Source organism: Portunus trituberculatus, chromosome 48, assembly GCF_017591435.1.
Source record: "Portunus trituberculatus isolate SZX2019 chromosome 48, ASM1759143v1, whole genome shotgun sequence".
Lineage (NCBI taxonomy): Eukaryota > Metazoa > Arthropoda > Malacostraca > Decapoda > Portunidae > Portunus > Portunus trituberculatus.
Genome location: NC_059302.1, coordinates 20,390,543 through 20,407,848, shown reverse-complemented (window position 1 = coordinate 20,407,848; position 17,306 = coordinate 20,390,543). Strand labels below are relative to the sequence as shown.

Genomic DNA, 17,306 nt, shown 5'->3' with positions numbered 1-17,306 from the left:
ATATACAAAGAAGGTGAGAAAAATTTGTACCAATAAGACAACATAGAGAAGTTGGAAAGCAGGACTGGTTTAACGATAGATGTGAAAAGGCTAAAACAAGAAAAGAGGATGCATGGAAGAGGTGGAGAAAGAAAAGACGGATTAAGCAGTGGGAAAGTTACAAAAGAGCAAGAAATGAATATGTGTTGATTAGAAGAGAAGAAAGAAAGAAACAAGAAAAGGATATAATTGATAAATGTAAAGACCAACCAAGGCTTTTTACAGACATGTGAACAACAACATCAAAATAGAGAAAGTATTGAAAGTTTAGAAGTAAATGGAGTATGCAGTGAGGATCCCAGGAAATGGCAGAGGCTATGAATGGATGCTTTCAGAAGGTATTCACAAAGGAGACTGCTTTTGACAAACCACTGGTAATGGAACAGAAAGGGATTATGAAGGAGTTTCAAGTAACTGTGGAGGAGATCAAGAATATGATGGGGAGTTTAGAAGTGAGAAAAGCTGTGGGACCTGATGGGGTATCAGGATGGATTTTAAGAGAATGCAGGGAGCAACTGGCAGAAAAAGTTTGTGAAGTAATTGATGCCTCATTAAGGGAAGGTGTAGTGCCCCAAGACTGGAAAAGAGCTAACATTGTCCCAATTTATAAATCAGGTAACAAGAGAGACCCATTGAACTATAGACCAGTGTCACTTACAAGTGTGGTAGCTAAGATGTGTGAGAGGGTGGTGAAGAATAGATGGACAGACTTCTTGGAGAAAAATGACATACTTTGTGAGTGTCAATTTGGTTTTAGAAAAGGGCGTTCATGCACGACAAACCTGATATGTTACTATTCGAGGGTGATAGATGTAATACAGGAAAGAGATGGTTGGGCTGATGGAATATATCTGGATTTAAAAAAGGCCTTTGATAAGGTACCACACCGGAGACTGATCTGGAAACTTGAAATGGTAGGAGGAGTGCATAGCAGTTTACTAAAATGGATGGAAGACTTTTGGTAGGAAGAGAAATGAGAACAATAATTAAGGACAGACCATCAGAATGGGGCTTGGTGGAGAGTGGAGTTCCACAGGGATCAGTGTTGGCACCAGTAATGTTCGGTCTACATAAATGACATGGTGGATGGGGTGTCCAGTTATGTGAGCCTATTTGCAGACGATGCAAAATTGTTAAGAAAAGTGAGATGTGACAAAGATTGCGAACTACTCCAGGAAGACTTGGACAGAATATGGAAATGGAGCTGTACATGGCAAATGGAGTTCAACACGACAAAATGCAAGAAATTAGAGTTTGGCAAGAGTGAAAGAAGAATCAGGAGTATGTACAAGATAGGAAATGAAGACATAAAACCAGTCATGAAGAAAAAGACCTTGGGGTGACAATTACCAATGACCTATCGCCAGAGAGACATATAAACAAAATAATTGGAGAAGTATTGAACTTATTGAGGAACATAAGAGTGGCGTCAGATATTTAGATGAAGAAATGATGAAGAAAATAATTACTGCAATGATAAGACCGAGGCTTGAATATGCAACAATACAGTGGGCTCGAACTTAAAGAAACACATAAGGAAACTAGAGAAAGTACAGAGGGCTGCAACAAAAATGGTGCCTGACTTAAGAGATTTGACTTATGAAGACAGACTGAACAGAATGCAACTTCCGATCCTGGAAAACAGAAGAGAAAGGGGAGACCTGATAGCAATATACAGAGTGATGATTGGCATGGAAAAATGGATAGGAAGATCTGTGTATGTGGAATGAAAGAATGTCGAGAGGGCATGGGAAAAACTAAAATGGCCACTTATAGGAGAGATGTGAAAAAATATAGCTTCCCTCATAGAAGGGTGGAAGCATGGAATAGTTTAAACGTGGAAGTGGTCAACGCAAGGAATATTCATGATTTAAAGAAAAAGCTGGACATTAGTAGATATGGAGACGGGACACACGAGCATAGCTCTTTTCCGTATGTTACAATTAGGTAAATAGAATTAGGTAAATACACACACACACACACACGGCCCGGTAGCTCAGTGGTTAGAGCACTGGCTTCACAAGCCAGATGACCGGGTTCGATTGGCCGGGTGGAGATATTTGGGTGTGTCTCCTCACGTAGCCCTGTTCACCTAGCAGTGAGTAGGTAGGATGTAAATCGAGGAGTTGTGACCTTGTTGTCCCGGTGTGTGGTGTGTGCCTGGTCTCAGGCCTATCCCAAGATCGGAAATAATGAGCTCTGAGCTGTTGAGGGTAACGTCTGGCTGTTTCGTCAGAGACTGCAGCAGATCAAACAGTGAATTACACACACACACACACACACACACACACACACACACACACACACACACACACACACACACACACACACACACACACACACACATTAATTGATGAGAGGACAGTCTCTGGCTGTGGACGGAAGAGGAGAAACTACCTATGGTGTTACAGGTATCTCTGTTAATGTCCTATTAATGTCCTACTGTCGCATAGTGTAGAAAGTGGGCCATTTTCAAGCGAGATATAGAGAGTGGTCCCTGAGCGGAGAGTGTGGGCGGTGATTGTTTTGGCCGTAATCAGCTGATGATAACAATCATGGCGTCCACGCCTCGACAAGCCCGGGACTTTGAAGGGTTCGTGACTGAAGAAATTAGATATGGATGCAAGAATTCAGGCATTAGAAAGTAAGTTCCTAAACATTTTATCCATAGAAGAAAAACTGGATAGAGTCATAGCAGAGAACGATTCCTTCAATAAAAGAGATATTTTTGATAACGATAGAGAACAAAGAGCTATTGAGGGAAAAAGTAGAAATGGAGAAAGAAAACCAACAACTAAGGAAACAATGTGAAGAGATGAAGGCTAAACTCCTAGAAATGGAGAAGAAAATATCCGAAGGGGACTTGAGGAAGGAGGAATGCCTTAACCTAATTGATGCCAGGATGAAAGAAGTGAACCCTGAACATCAGGAGGTACAAAGGTCCTTTAGGGAGATAGGCCCGAAATAAAGCTAGATTGGTATGTTTGTTGTAAAACACTACAAAGTATGGAGAAATGATAGAAAAAATAAAGGAGGTGGTGGTATAATGGTTCTTACTAAGGAAGATCTGATAGTGAAGGAGGTGAACTATAGTAAGAGAAATGAGGAAGTGATAAGTATGCTTACAAAAGATGGTAAGAGGGACATTAATATTATAACAGTACACATACCACCCAGAACCAGTGCTTGGGAACATGAACAGTATCAAATGATGATGAGAAATACTCTGGACAGAATGAAGCAAGAACTCATCAGAAAGGACAGAGTGATGATGAACGATTCCTTCAAAAAAGAGATCTTTTTGATAACGATAGAGAACAAAGAGCTATTGAGGGAAAAAGCAGAAATAGAGAAAGAAAACCAACAACTAAGGAAACAATGTGAAGAGATGAAGGCTAAACTCCTAGAAATGGAGAAGAAAATATCCGAAGGGGACTTGAGGAAGGAGGAATGTCTAAACCTAATTGATGCCAGGATGAAAGAAGTGAACCATGAACATCAGGAGGTACAAAGGTCCTTTAGGGAGATAGTGAAAAAGCAGGAAGAGGAAAATAAAGTGATAACACAGAGTGAAATGATAAAGGCACTAATTGACTGGTCCGTGGTATACCAGGAAAGGGATATGCAATTGAAATACGATAAATTTATGGATTTATATAAATCTGCTGTGAAAAAGTTTGCGTCATATCACAGAAAGAGGACTTTGAATAATAAACAGTGGTTTAATAGAAATTGTGAAGAAGCAAAAAAGAACAAAGAAAAGGCATGGAAGAAACTTAAGAAAAACAGTGATGTATTATCAAGAGAAGTTTACAAAACAGCAAGGAATATATATGTTGAAGTAAGGAGAACAGCACAAAAGGAATATGAACAGAGGGTGGTGGAAAACTGTGATAGTGATCCTAAAATGTTTTACAAATTCATAAATGGAAAACTAAATATAAGGGAGGCAATAGAAAAGGTAAAAAATGGGGAAGAAATATATCAGGATGCTAGAGATATAGCTGAAATTTTGAACGACAACTTCTGCAAAGTGTTTACAAAGGAGGAGCATTTTATAGGAGAAAGGCCTACAGAAATAAAGCAAATGCAGGACATCATGGTTACTAAGGAAGATGTAAGGAAAATTGTAAGCAATTTGGATATTAATAAATCAATGGGGCCTGATGGCATATCTGGGAGGTTGCTAAAAGAATGTAAGGATCAATTGTTGAAACCCATATTTGATATTGTGGAAACTTCCATACGAACAGGAATAGTCCCGAAAGAGTGGAAAAGAGCTGACATTGTGCCTATATATAAGAATGGAAGTAGAATGGAACCGTTAAATTATAGACCAGTATCGTTGACTAGTATATTGTGCAAGGTATGTGAAGAAGTAATTAAAGCTAAGTGGAGTGAGTATCTAGAAAGTGAAAACATTCTGAGTGAAAGGCAGTTTGGTTTCAGAAAAGGAAGATCGTGCGTATCCAATTTATTATGTTTTTATTCAAGAGTGACTGACATACTACAACATAGAGAGGGATGGGTGGATGCTATCTACCTGGACTTGAGAAAGGCCTTTGATAAAGTACCACACAATAGACTGATGTGGAAACTAAAGAAGATTGGAGGAGTAAATGATAAACTAGGAAAATGGATGGAAAATTACTTAGTGGGAAGAGAAATGAGAACAGTGGTGAGAGGAAGAAAGTCCGAGTGGAAGAAGGTAACCAGTGGAGTTCCACAAGGGTTAGTGCTTGGTCCTATCATGTTTTTGATTTATGTTAATGATATGCCAGCAGGAATTGACAGTTACATGAACATGTTTGCAGACAATACTAAAATTATGAGGAGAGTAAAGAATGTGGAAGATTGTAACAAGTTACAGGAAGATCTTGATAAAATATATGAGTGGAGTAAAGAGTAGCAGATGGAATTTAATATAAACAAGACCCATGTTATGAAAATGGGAAGCAGATACAGACCAAACAGGGATTACAGGCTGGGTGATGAGAAAATTAAAGAGACCAATGAGGAGAAAGACTTAGGAGTAACTGTGCAAAACACTTTGTCACCGGAGAAACACGTTAACAAGATATTTTGGTAAACATATAACATGCTTCAAAATATTGGCCTTGCATTCCACTACCTAGATGAAGGAATGATGAAGAAGATATTATGTACCTTAATAAGACCCCAGTTAGAATATGCAGCTTGTGTCTGGTCACCGCATATGAAGAAAAATGTGAAGAAGGTGGAAAGGGTACAGAGGCTGGCAACAAGGATGGTACCAGGACTCAGGGAGTTAGACTATGAGAAAAGACTGAGGAAACTGGGGCTGACCACATTAGAAGAGAGAAGAACAAGAGGAGACATGATAACTATGTATAAATTAGTGAACAAGATTGACATATTGGACAGAGAGTTGATAAAGGTGACCACACATCGTTAGTTCAAGAACTCAAGGAAGATCTCCACATTATCAAGAATAGGATGGATGTGTTGAACCCAGTAAAATCTACTACAGTCAACCCTCGGCTATCGCGACCTCAGCTATCGCGTTTTATTGCTATCACGCACCCATGAAAAGCTGCTAAAATTTCATTATCGCGACCTCAGATGCCTGCTATCGCGCGCCCAGCCATAACGTCATGGGATATCTGAGTGCTTATTGGCCAAAACTACCTTCCTGCCAAGATGAAACACAGTCTCTGAGTACGCATCCTCCCCACTAGACAGTGATAGCCAGATTCTACCATTTTTTGTGCTCACAATGGCCACCAACCCTCCACGCCGTCTTCCTACTATCGCCGAATGTAAACCAATGAGACAAGACAATTTTTTTCATGTTACAACCTTGACATGTTTTAATTGGTACCAATGGATTATACAGTAATTAAAAAAAAAGGTAAAAATGAGGGATATTAGGAGTAAAATTTGTGGTTGCAGCACCAATAACAATTTTCACCACCATTAGTTATTCAATTCGGCTATTGCATTTTCAGCTATGACGCTGCTATTTCGGCCCCAATTGGGCGCGATAGTCGAGGGTTAAGTGTACAGAGAACCCCCTTTGAAATGCTTCATTCATTTGGCTTTAAAGCCAGTGCACTGGAAGAAGTGAGCTTTTGCATAATATCTTTTATAAGTTCTAGACATAGAGCACTAGCACTAGTCTTGTAGTGTCTTTGAGGCACATGTGTTTGAACCATTGCCATAACAGGCTCCAATAGTTGCTTCGTTCTGGAGAACAGATTACAAGTGAGGATTTTCTCCAAGGAAAATAAGATTACTCAGCCTTTATTGTGATTATTATGATAACTTTTGCACATTAATTACCACAAGTTGGATTTTCAAAAATTTTGGATGCAAAATTTATTCAGTAATATATATATATATATATATATATATATATATATATATATATATATATATATATATATATATATATATATAATGGTTGTTCAATGCAAAGACATAACACTTTGGTTTTATTCAGACAGGACGCTGAATGTCGTCTAGTAAGCAACAAGATATCGGGTAAGTAATGTATTTTGTTGGAAATTGTTAGATTTTTCTCCTTGATAGTCACAAAGAATGTTTACTTCCATTCCTACTAGGCATTTTCATCTAAATTGTTTTCATCATATTTGCATATACAGTATAGTGCATTTCAATACTGTATGACAGTACGAGTACATATCTCACTACTGTATTATAATGGTTATTTTCTCTCATTTTCCAGAAAATAAGTGTTCACACACAACACAAGTATTGATATCCTTCACATTACCTTCTGATTCTTTCCCCATGCATGGCTGTTTGGGTTTTTGTTACAGCTTTGTGCAGTAAGATTTTTTTTGTACTTCCATTAGTACTGTAATAATTGTGTTACATATTGATGTGTTAACTATATAGCTTGAGTAATCCTTGTTATTATGATCATATATTTTTCAGTAATGGCTAATTGTCTGTTTACTGTGATATCTCAGATATTTTTCAAATTTACAACCAACAGGTACATTATATTCCTGGAGAGAATATCAGAATAGATTATTTAGTTCAATCCCATATTAGAATATGTATATTAATAACAAATTTTGTCCACTGCTATGATTGAGGAACCTCACTGGTTCTCATGATATAATAATGTCATCTATTAGCTATCAATATGTGAAAATTGTTGGCAGCTGTAAGACTGCAGAGGAAATATGAATGTATGTTAAAAAGTATGGTTCTTTGTATATCCAAAATGCAACCATCATAACAAAGATCCTTGTATATATGCATATTTATTTTCATGTAAACATTTTTATTCTAATATATACAATAACAAAGATCCTTGTTTACATACATGATTATTTTAATATATACTATATACAAGGATCTTTGTTATGATGGTTGCATTTGGGATATACAAAGAACCGTACTTTTAAACATACATTCATATTTCCTCTGCAATCTTACAGCTGCCAACAATTTTCACATATTAACAGCTAATAGATGACATTATTATATCATGAGAACCAGTGAGGTTCCTCAATCATAGCAGTAGACAAATTTTTTTACTAATATAGCTACATATTCTAATATGGGAATTAACTAAATATTCTATTTTGATATTCTCTCCAGGAATATAATGTACCTGTTGGTTGTAAATTCGAAAAATATCTGAGATATCACAGTATACAGACAACTAGCCATTACTGAAAAATATATGATCATAATAACAAGGATCACCCAAGCTATATAGTTAACACATCAATATGTAACAATTATTACAGTACTAATGGAAGTACAAGAAAAAACCTTACCTATTTTTTTAGTACTTAGCTTTTCTGAGAAAAGTGGCCTCTGTAATGGCAGCAGTGGTAAAATAGTACTTCCCACTAATTTGTGGGTTTAATTCATATGACTTTTGGGTGTTCAATGTTTGAATGTTGGGTGAATAAGGTTAATGTATGTGCTGTTTGGATGTGGATCATTTCCCTCATCTGGATGTGCATGCTTGTATTGATTGCATTTGCATTACTTATGTTAATGTATTTGATCTAACTTTGTTTTTGGTATGTTTCAATAATTAAGAGGCTTAACTGCAGCTTTGCTTGCAATTAAATCATAAGTTTAAAAAATAATATTTGAAAATACACAAATATTTGCTTTTATCAACAGGTTCTTGAGCGGGAAAACCAGTTCTCAGAGGAACACCAAAATGATGAGAAGAACCATGCCACTTTGTTGAAGATCCTCATGGAATTAGTATCTAAACATGACAATATGTCTCTGTGTTGGACATAATTTGAGTGTCAGTATAGAGACTTGCTGGCGGTTGGCTTTGGTAATATATTTTTGTCATTGGTAGATCAGGAAAAAAGATATCCATGAGCTGCAGAATACCTCATATAATGAAAAATATTCTCCAAACTGCATATAAGACTATCAGTAAATCCAAAGGAAGCAACAACTGTTCTGTCTATGTATTTGAAAAACATTAGTACCAGAGTTCAGGAGTGTGGAGTCGGATTTTCAAAAGTTCGACTCTGACTCCAGTATATTTAAATGTTGCGACTCCGACTCCGACTCCAGGAAATTTGAAGGTTGCGACTCCGACTCGACTCGACCCAGGAAATTTGAAGGTTGCGACTCCGACTCCAGGAAATTTGAAGGTTGCGACTCCGACTCCGACTCCGACTCCAGGAAATTTGAAGGTTGCGACTCCGACTCCGACTCCGACTCCAACTCCAGGAAATTTAAATGTTGCGACTCCGACTCCGACTCCAGGAAATTTGAGGATTGCGACTCCGACTCCGACTCCGACTCTGACTCCAGGAAATTTAAATGTTGCGACTCCGACTCCGACTCCAGGAAATTTGAAGGTTGCGACTCCGACTCCAACTCCAGGAAATTTGAAGGTTGTGACTTCGACTCCGACTCCGGTTTTTTTTTTTTTTCCTCAGTACAATGATATAGTCTATCTTTTTTACATCAGGGATGGTGGCCAAGGGAAAAGATTAAGCAAAAAAGCCTGCTAATTGTCACACCCAAAAAAAACGAAAGTTAAGAGAATCAATACTTACATATTTTTGAGTCAATCCATAATAAAAGTGTACTTGACAATTATATAATTATCATAAATTAATAAAAATTATCTTTATATGTGGTGCTTGATTGGACACATCTTCCACAAAGTCAATTTCTCCTAATTTGTAGTAATCTCCAATCTCCATGAAGTGGAATCTTTACTCGAAAATTTATCACGTAAAGGAGTCGGAGTCACTCATATTTTTACCGACTCCGACTCCGACTCCGACTCCGACTCCGACTCTGACTCTGACTCCGACTCCGACTCCAGCCAAAAGTAGCCAACTCCTTGACTCCTCGACTCCTCAATTCCGACTCCACACCCCTGCCAGAGTTTCAGCCAAAAATACATACAAAAGTTTTGAGCTAGATGGGTGCCATTAAGTTAAAACAATGTACTTACAATTATGATAGCTACTGCATGAGGCATCTGGAGTTAGAAGGATATGTAGCAACTTTAATACTCAATCCCAGGGAGGTAAACAGAAGGGTGAGGGGTGCTGCAAACCTGCTACTGATCTCCTTTGTTTCCTTTATCATTTTCATGTGTCAGTAACATCAGACAGTTGTAGCCTACACTGAAGAATATTACTATAGCCTACACTAAAGAATATTAATATAAAGTCACACTACACTACATGTTTTATAGACCTACACTTATACTGCTTTAATATTATTCTTTTTTATTTTCTTGATTTGTTTTTAATGGTAAACTATGAATTTTATTTTTTCTTGTGTCTTGTCCTTGGCCTGTCTCCTTTACGCACAGACAAAGACTAAAATATAACATTTTGGTTTTTGTCTTATTCTTTATAGCTTTTACTTTATATTGAAAGAATTATTTCTTGAAATGTAAAGTATCATGATTAATAAATTGCATTTTAAAAGTATAATTATCATGAAACATGAGCTAGATTGACAATGTATTGCAAAGGTGGTATTTGTAGGTAATGGCTCACTAATACCAGATCCTGTTGTACTGTTAGCTGAACATAAGGTGAATAAAGGGTGTAAAATGAGTGTACCTATCCATTTCTCCTTGTATGGCGATTAAATCTAGTATATATATGGGTTACTAGGGGTAATGTTTGTTTGAGGTTTGTTTCAAGCTTACATGAATGTTCGTGAAACATTCATTGAATGCTTTTTTTTACAAAAATGGGAGGTATTTATGGTGCGTCTCAGGTTCACGAACCTATGTTTGCACGCCCTCAGAAAACGTTCAACAAACCATCATCAAACTTCAAATTTCGGGGGTCTTTTGTCTCATCAACCTTAATCCTCTTTTACTTAACTATGTCTAGTCTGTCACATTCTACTATGCTACATATCTTGCCATCTTCCGTCACTGTTTTCATTATTACCTTTGCCATCATAACACCATAAGAAACTGTAACTACAACGTCCAGTTTGCCTTCACGAGGCAGCTGTTGCATGCTTCCCCTCCTGCACATCACTGCGCATGACTCTGTCTTTACTTTCATCCTACATAAGTTCTTAATAACAAGATAATCAAGCAACATCTTTAGACCTTATCCCTGATGTGCTGCCTTGTGTAAACAGTCTAAACTCTGGTGCAGTGTCCCTACCTTGGAGTGCGGTGGTCAGCAGGAAGCAGCTCCTGCAGCAGAGCCCAGCTCAGGCCACCATCGATGGAATATTCCAACACGACACTGCCAGCACCAGGCGTTTCTTGGTGGAGGGCAGGCAAACAGCTGGTGGTTGAACCGCTGCCGATCACCAGCATCAGGGTGATGACCTCCAGGTGGGCAGCGTTGAGGTCATCTGTCTCCAGCTGCCGCACGCCGGGCTGACGGGGAACAAGTGGCTGTGGTATACATTGTGGTGTAGTGATGGTATGATGTGTGATGAATGAATTTGTGAAAGGAATAATTAATGGCTCAGAGACCATGTGAGAGAGTCTGGGTATAGGTAACTATTATTCCAAGTGTGTGTGTGACAGCACCACTCAGGAAGGTTTTGGAGGAGAAAGAAATGAATATTGCCTTGCTATCCATAGGGTTAAATCAACTCTTAAACCCCTTTCACATAGAGCCACTTGGCAGTGCTTCTCTGTCGTTCATAAATTGCTCCAGTTGTGTTATGTACTGTGTGTCTGTGGTGTTGACAATGCACATGAGGGGGTTTACTTTGGAGAATCTCAACCTGAGTGAATTGGTGCAACATTTGTGTAATGCATGTACTGCTAAACTACACTCGACCCTCGAAACAACGGACCTCCCATCAACGGATTTCGGAAACTACAGACAAATTCTGGAGTCCAGTTTAATCTAAGGACGAATATTAAAATGCACGCGATTGTCCGTTCCCGGCAAATTATTGTCCGGTAGGTATTAATATTTATTAAACCGACCATGCTCATGTCATCTATTTCAGGTTATTTGTTGTACTTAATGCTTTGTAATACTGCTTGAATGATTTCTTAATTACACAGTATTTTATGTACATTTTATACAGTTTTCTACGTACTTTTGCAAAGAACAGACTTTTGCAATCTACGGACAGGGTCATGCACGCATTTGTCCGTTGTTTCGAAGGTCGAGTGTAGTGGCACAGCTGCGGCTAGGTGTGGAAGCTATAATCAACAACCAGGTGTTATGACAAACACCACATACTACTTTTGTTGTGGTGAAGGCAAATAATCATGTGTCTGCACCACATACATCATTTTAACTACCTTCTTCAAGTGTGCAGGTGTTCCTCGTGGAAAGCAAAAAAAAGGACTTACAGCACCAAAGTAAAGGCTGTTGTTGGACAGCACCACACCACAGCCATCCCCCGGCGACGCCAGACTGCCTCCCGTCACCTGTAGGTCATACTTCACCACGTCATTCTCATTGTCAAAGGTGGCGTCCAGCTGGTGGTGCAGCTTGTCCAGCGGTAGGCAGTTGTGGCCATGGAAGTTGTCATCACACCTGCAGACAGTGATCAGTGCTGGAGATGTGTGTGTGTGTGTGTGTGTGTGTGTGTGTGTGTGTGTGTGTGTGTGTGTGTGTGTGTGTGTGTGTGTGTGTGTGTGTGTGTGTATTTACCTAATTGTATTTACCTAATTGTAACATACGGGAAAAGAGCTATGCTCATGTTGTCCCGTCTCCATATCTATTAATGTCCAGCTTTTTCTTAAAATCATGAATATTCCTTGCGTTGACCACTTCCACGTCTAAACTATTCCATGCTTCCACCCTTCTATGAGGGAAGCTATATTTTTCACATCTCTCCTATAAGTGGCCATTTTAGTTTTTCCCATGCCCTCTCGACATTCTTTCATTCCACATACACAGATCTTCCCTATCCATTTTTCCATGCCAATCATCACTCTGTATATTGCTATCAGGTCTCCCCTTTCTCTTCTGTTTTCCAGGGTCGGAAGTTGCATTCTTTTCAGTCTGTCTTCATAAGTCAAATCTCTTAAGTCAGGCACCATTTTGTTGCAGCCCTCTGTACTTTCTCTAGTTTCCTTATGTGTTTCTTTAAGTTCGAGCCCACTGTATTGTTGCATATTCAAGCCTCGGTCTTATCATTGCAGTAATTATTTTCTTCATCATTTCTTCATCTAAATATCGAACGCCACTCTTATGTTCCTCAATAAGTTCAATACTTCTCCAATTATTTTGTTTATATGTCTCTCTGGCGATAGGTCATTGGTAATTGTCACCCCAAGGTCTTTTCTTCATGACTGGTTTTATGTCTTCATTTCCTATCTTGTACATACTCCTGATTCTTCTTTCACTCTTGCCAAACTCTATTTTCTTGCATTTTGTCGTGTTGAACTCCATTTGCCATGTACAGCTCCATTTCCATATTCTGTCCAAGTCTTCCTGGAGTAGTTCGCAATCTTTGTCACATCTCACTTTTCTTAACAATTTTGCATCGTCTGCAAATAGGCTCACATAACTGGACACCCCATCCACCATGTCATTTATGTAGACCACAAACATTACTGGTGCCAACACTGATCCCTGTGGAACTCCACTCTCCACCAAGCCCCATTCTGATGGTCTGTCCTTAATTATTGTTCTCATTTCTCTTCCTACCAAAAGTCTTCCATCCATTTTAGTAAACTGCCATGCACTCCTCCTACCATTTCAAGTTTCCAGATCAGTCTCCGGTGTGGTACCTTATCAAAGGCCTTTTTTAAATCCAGATATATTCCATCAGCCCAACCATCTCTTTCCTGTATTACATCTATCACCCTCGAATAGTAACATATCAGGTTTGTCGTGCATGAACGCCCTTTTCTAAAACCAAATTGACACTCACAAAGTATGTCATTTTTCTCCAAGAAGTCTGTCCATCTATTCTTCACCACCCTCTCACACATCTTAGCTACCACACTTGTAAGTGACACTGGTCTATAGTTCAATGGGTCTCTCTTGTTACCTGATTTATAGATTGGGACAATGTTAGCTCTTTTCCAGTCTTGGGGCACTACACCTTCCCTTAATGAGGCATCAATTACTTCACAAACTTTTTCTGCCAGTTGCTCCCTGCATTCTCTTAAAATCCATCCTGATACCCCATCAGGTCCCACAGCTTTTCTCACTTCTAAACTCCCCATCATATTCTTGATCTCCTCCACAGTTACTTGAAACTCCTTCATAATCCCTTTCTGTTCCATTACCAGTGGTTTGTCAAAAGCAGTCTCCTTTGTGAATACCTTCCGAAAGCATCCATTCATAGCCTCTGCCATTTCCTGGGATCTTCACTGCATACTCCATTTACTTCTAAACTTTCAATACTTTCTCTATTTTTGATGTTGTTGTTCACATGTCTGTAAAAAAGCCTTGGTTGGTCTTTACATTTATCAATTATATCCTTTTCTTGTTTCTTTCTTTCTTCTCTTCTAATCAACACATATTCATTTCTTGCTCTTTTGTAACTTTCCCACTGCTTAATCCGTCTTTTCCTTCTCCACCTCTTCCATGCATCCTCTTTTCTTGTTCTAGCCTTTTCACATCTATCGTTAAACCAGTCCTGCTTTCCAACTTCTCTATGTTGTCTTATTGGTACAAATTTTTCTCACCTTCTTTGTATATTTTTATAAATTCCTTCCACTTTTCATTTGCTCCTTAGCACTCTTGAATTTCATCCAATTTGTCTCTTGAAAGAATTTCTTTAGGTTTCCAAAATCTGTCTTGGCATAATTCCATCTTCCCACTTTATATTCTTCATTTCTTCTAGATTTCTCTTCATCTATCACCTTGAACTCCAAAACTGCATGATCACTCTTTGCTAAAGGGCACTCCACCCTCATCTCCTCAATGACCATTGGCTCTGTACTAAAGACCAAGTCCAGTCTTGACGATGCTCCCTCTCCTCCAAACCTAGTATCTTCTTTGACCCACTGAGTTAACACATTTTCCATTGCCAGTGTCAATAGTGTATTTCCCATGTTGTCTCTGATCCTTCCATTGACCAGTCCTCCCAACACACCTCTTTACAATTAAAATCTCCCATCATTATAGTTCGTTCACAGCCACCCAACATTTCTTCCAGACATGTTCCTGTATCACTTATCATTTCTTCATATTCCTGTACTGACCATGCATTTGTCTTAGGTGGTACGTACACCACTATGTAGTGCCTCTTTTTCCTTCATTAGTTTCTGCTCTGATCTTTAGCACTTCTGCCTTTCCCATACCTTCTTTCACTTGATCCACCTTTATATCTTTTTAACCAGCAACATCACTCCTCCTCCCATCTTACCTACTCTATTTCTTTTCCAAACATTATATTTCCTTCTCCAACCATCATCAGGTCTTCTCCTCTCTCAGTTTTGTTTCAGTAAGACCCACAATATCTGGGTTCTTGTCCCTCAAGTAATCGTTGAGTTCTGTGTGTGTGTATTTACCTAATTGTATTTACCTAATTGTAACATACGGGAAAAGAACTATGCTCGTGTTGTCCCGTCTCCATATCTATTAATGTCCAGCTTTTCTTAAAATCATGAATATTCCTTGCGTTGACCACTTCCACGTCTAAACTATTCCATGCTTCCACCCTTCTATGAGGGAAGCTATATTTTTCACATCTCTCCTATAAGTGGCCATTTTAGTTTTTTCCCATGCCCTCTCGACATTCTTTCATTCCACATACACAGATCTTCCCTATCCATTTTTCCATGCCAATCATCACTCTGTATATTGCTATCAGGTCTCCCTTTCTCTTCTGTTTTCCAGGGTTGGAAGTTGCATTCTTTTCAGTCTGTCTTCATAAGTCAAATCTCTTAAGTCAGGCACCATTTTTGTTGCAGCCCTCTGTACTTTCTCTAATTTCCTTATGTGTTTCTTTAAGTTCGGAGCCCACTGTATTGTTGCATATTCAAGCCTCGGTCTTATCATTGCAGTAATTATTTTCTTCATTTCTTCATCTAAATATACGAACGCCACTCTTATGTTCCTCAATAAGTTCAATACTTCTCCAATTATTTTGTTTATATGTCTCTCTGGCGATAGGTCATTGGTAATTGTCACCCCAAGGTCTTTTCTTCATGACTGGTTTTATGTCTTCATTTCCTATCTTGTACATACTCCTGATTCTTCTTTCACTCTTGCCAAACTCTATTTTCTTGCATTTTGTCGTGTTGAACTCCATTTGCCATATACAGCTCCATTTCCATATTCTGTCCAAGTCTTCCTGGAGTAGTTCGCAATCTTTGTCACATCTCACTTTTCTTAACAATTTTGCATCGTCTGCAAATAGGCTCACATAACTGGACACCCCATCCACCATGTCATTTATGTAGACCGCGAACATTACTGGTGCCAACACTGATCCCTGTGGAACTCCACTCTCCACCAAGCCCCATTCTGATGGTCTGTCCTTAATTATTGTTCTCATTTCTCTTCCTACCAAAAGTCTTCCATCCATTTTAGTAAACTGCCATGCACTCCTCCTACCATTTCAAGTTTCCAGATCAGTCTCCGGTGTGGTACCTTATCAAAGGCCTTTTTTAAATCCAGATATATTCCATCAGCCCAACCATCTCTTTCCTGTATTACATCTATCACCCTCGAATAGTAACATATCAGGTTTGTCGTGCATGAACGCCCTTTTCTAAAACCAAATTGACACTCACAAAGTATGTCATTTTCTCCAAGAAGTCTGTCCATCTATTCTTCACCACCCTCTCACACATCTTAGCTACCACACTTGTAAGTGACACTGGTCTATAGTTCAATGGGTCTCTCTTGTTACCTGATTTATAAATTGGGACAATGTTAGCTCTTTTCCAGTCTTGGGGCACTACACCTTCCCTTAATGAGGCATCAATTACTTCACAAACTTTTTCTCCCAGTTGCTCCCTGCATTCTCTTAAAATCCATCCTGATACCCCATCAGGTCCCACAGCTTTTCTCACTTCTAAACTCCCCATCATATTCTTGATCTCCTCCACAGTTACTTGAAACTTGTGTGTGTGTGTGTGTGTGTATTCACCTAGTTGTATTCACCTAGTTGTAATTTTACAGGGCCTGGGTATCATACTCGTGTGGCCCCGTCTCCATATCTACACACATCCAACTTTCCTTTAAAACTATGCACACTCCTCGCTGACACCACCTCCTCACTCAAACCATTCCACACCTCCACACATCTTTGTGGGAAACTATATTTCTTCACATCCTTCAAGCATATTCCTTGGCTATCTTTTTACTATGCGATCTTGTAGTTCTATTTAAGTTTTCCTCTCTCAACATCATTTGCTCATTATCCACTTCATCCAGTCCGTTCAACAGTTTATAAACCTGTATTAAATCTCCTCTTTCTCTTCTTTGTTCCAAGGTAAGCAAATTCATTTCTTTTAATCTCTCCTCATAGGTCATTTCTGCCAATTCCGGAACCATTTTTGTTGCCATTCTCTGCAATCTCTCCAACTTCCTTATATGCTTCTTTTTATAAGGGGACCAAACCACTCCAGCATATTCCAATCTTGGTCTAATTACCGTACTAATTAATTTCTTCATCATATCTTTATCCATATAATGGAAGGCTAATCCAATATTTTTATCAAATTATACGTTTCTCCAAACATCTTATCAATATGAGCCTCAAACTGCCCATGGTCTTGTATTATCACTCCCAAATCCTTTTCCTTTTCCACCTTTTTCAACACTACTTCTTCACCCATCTTATATGACCCTCTTGGCCGTCTTCCACTCTTCCCATCTCCATCACATGACTTT

At 38.8% G+C, this 17,306-nt stretch overlaps 1 protein-coding gene across 1 annotated transcript in view; it reads right to left on the bottom strand.

Moving 5' to 3' along the window:
* Nucleotides 1–17,306, bottom strand: part of LOC123498447 (reelin-like) — a 265,988-nt gene that overhangs the window by 194,339 nt on the left and 54,343 nt on the right. The window contains exons 29-30 of the mRNA XM_045245551.1: nucleotides 11,852–12,038; nucleotides 10,692–10,912 (exon numbers count right to left, since the gene is read on the bottom strand). Coding sequence (XP_045101486.1) covers nucleotides 10,692–10,912; nucleotides 11,852–12,038 — 408 coding nt within the window. The remainder of the gene's footprint in view (nucleotides 1–10,691; nucleotides 10,913–11,851; nucleotides 12,039–17,306) is intronic.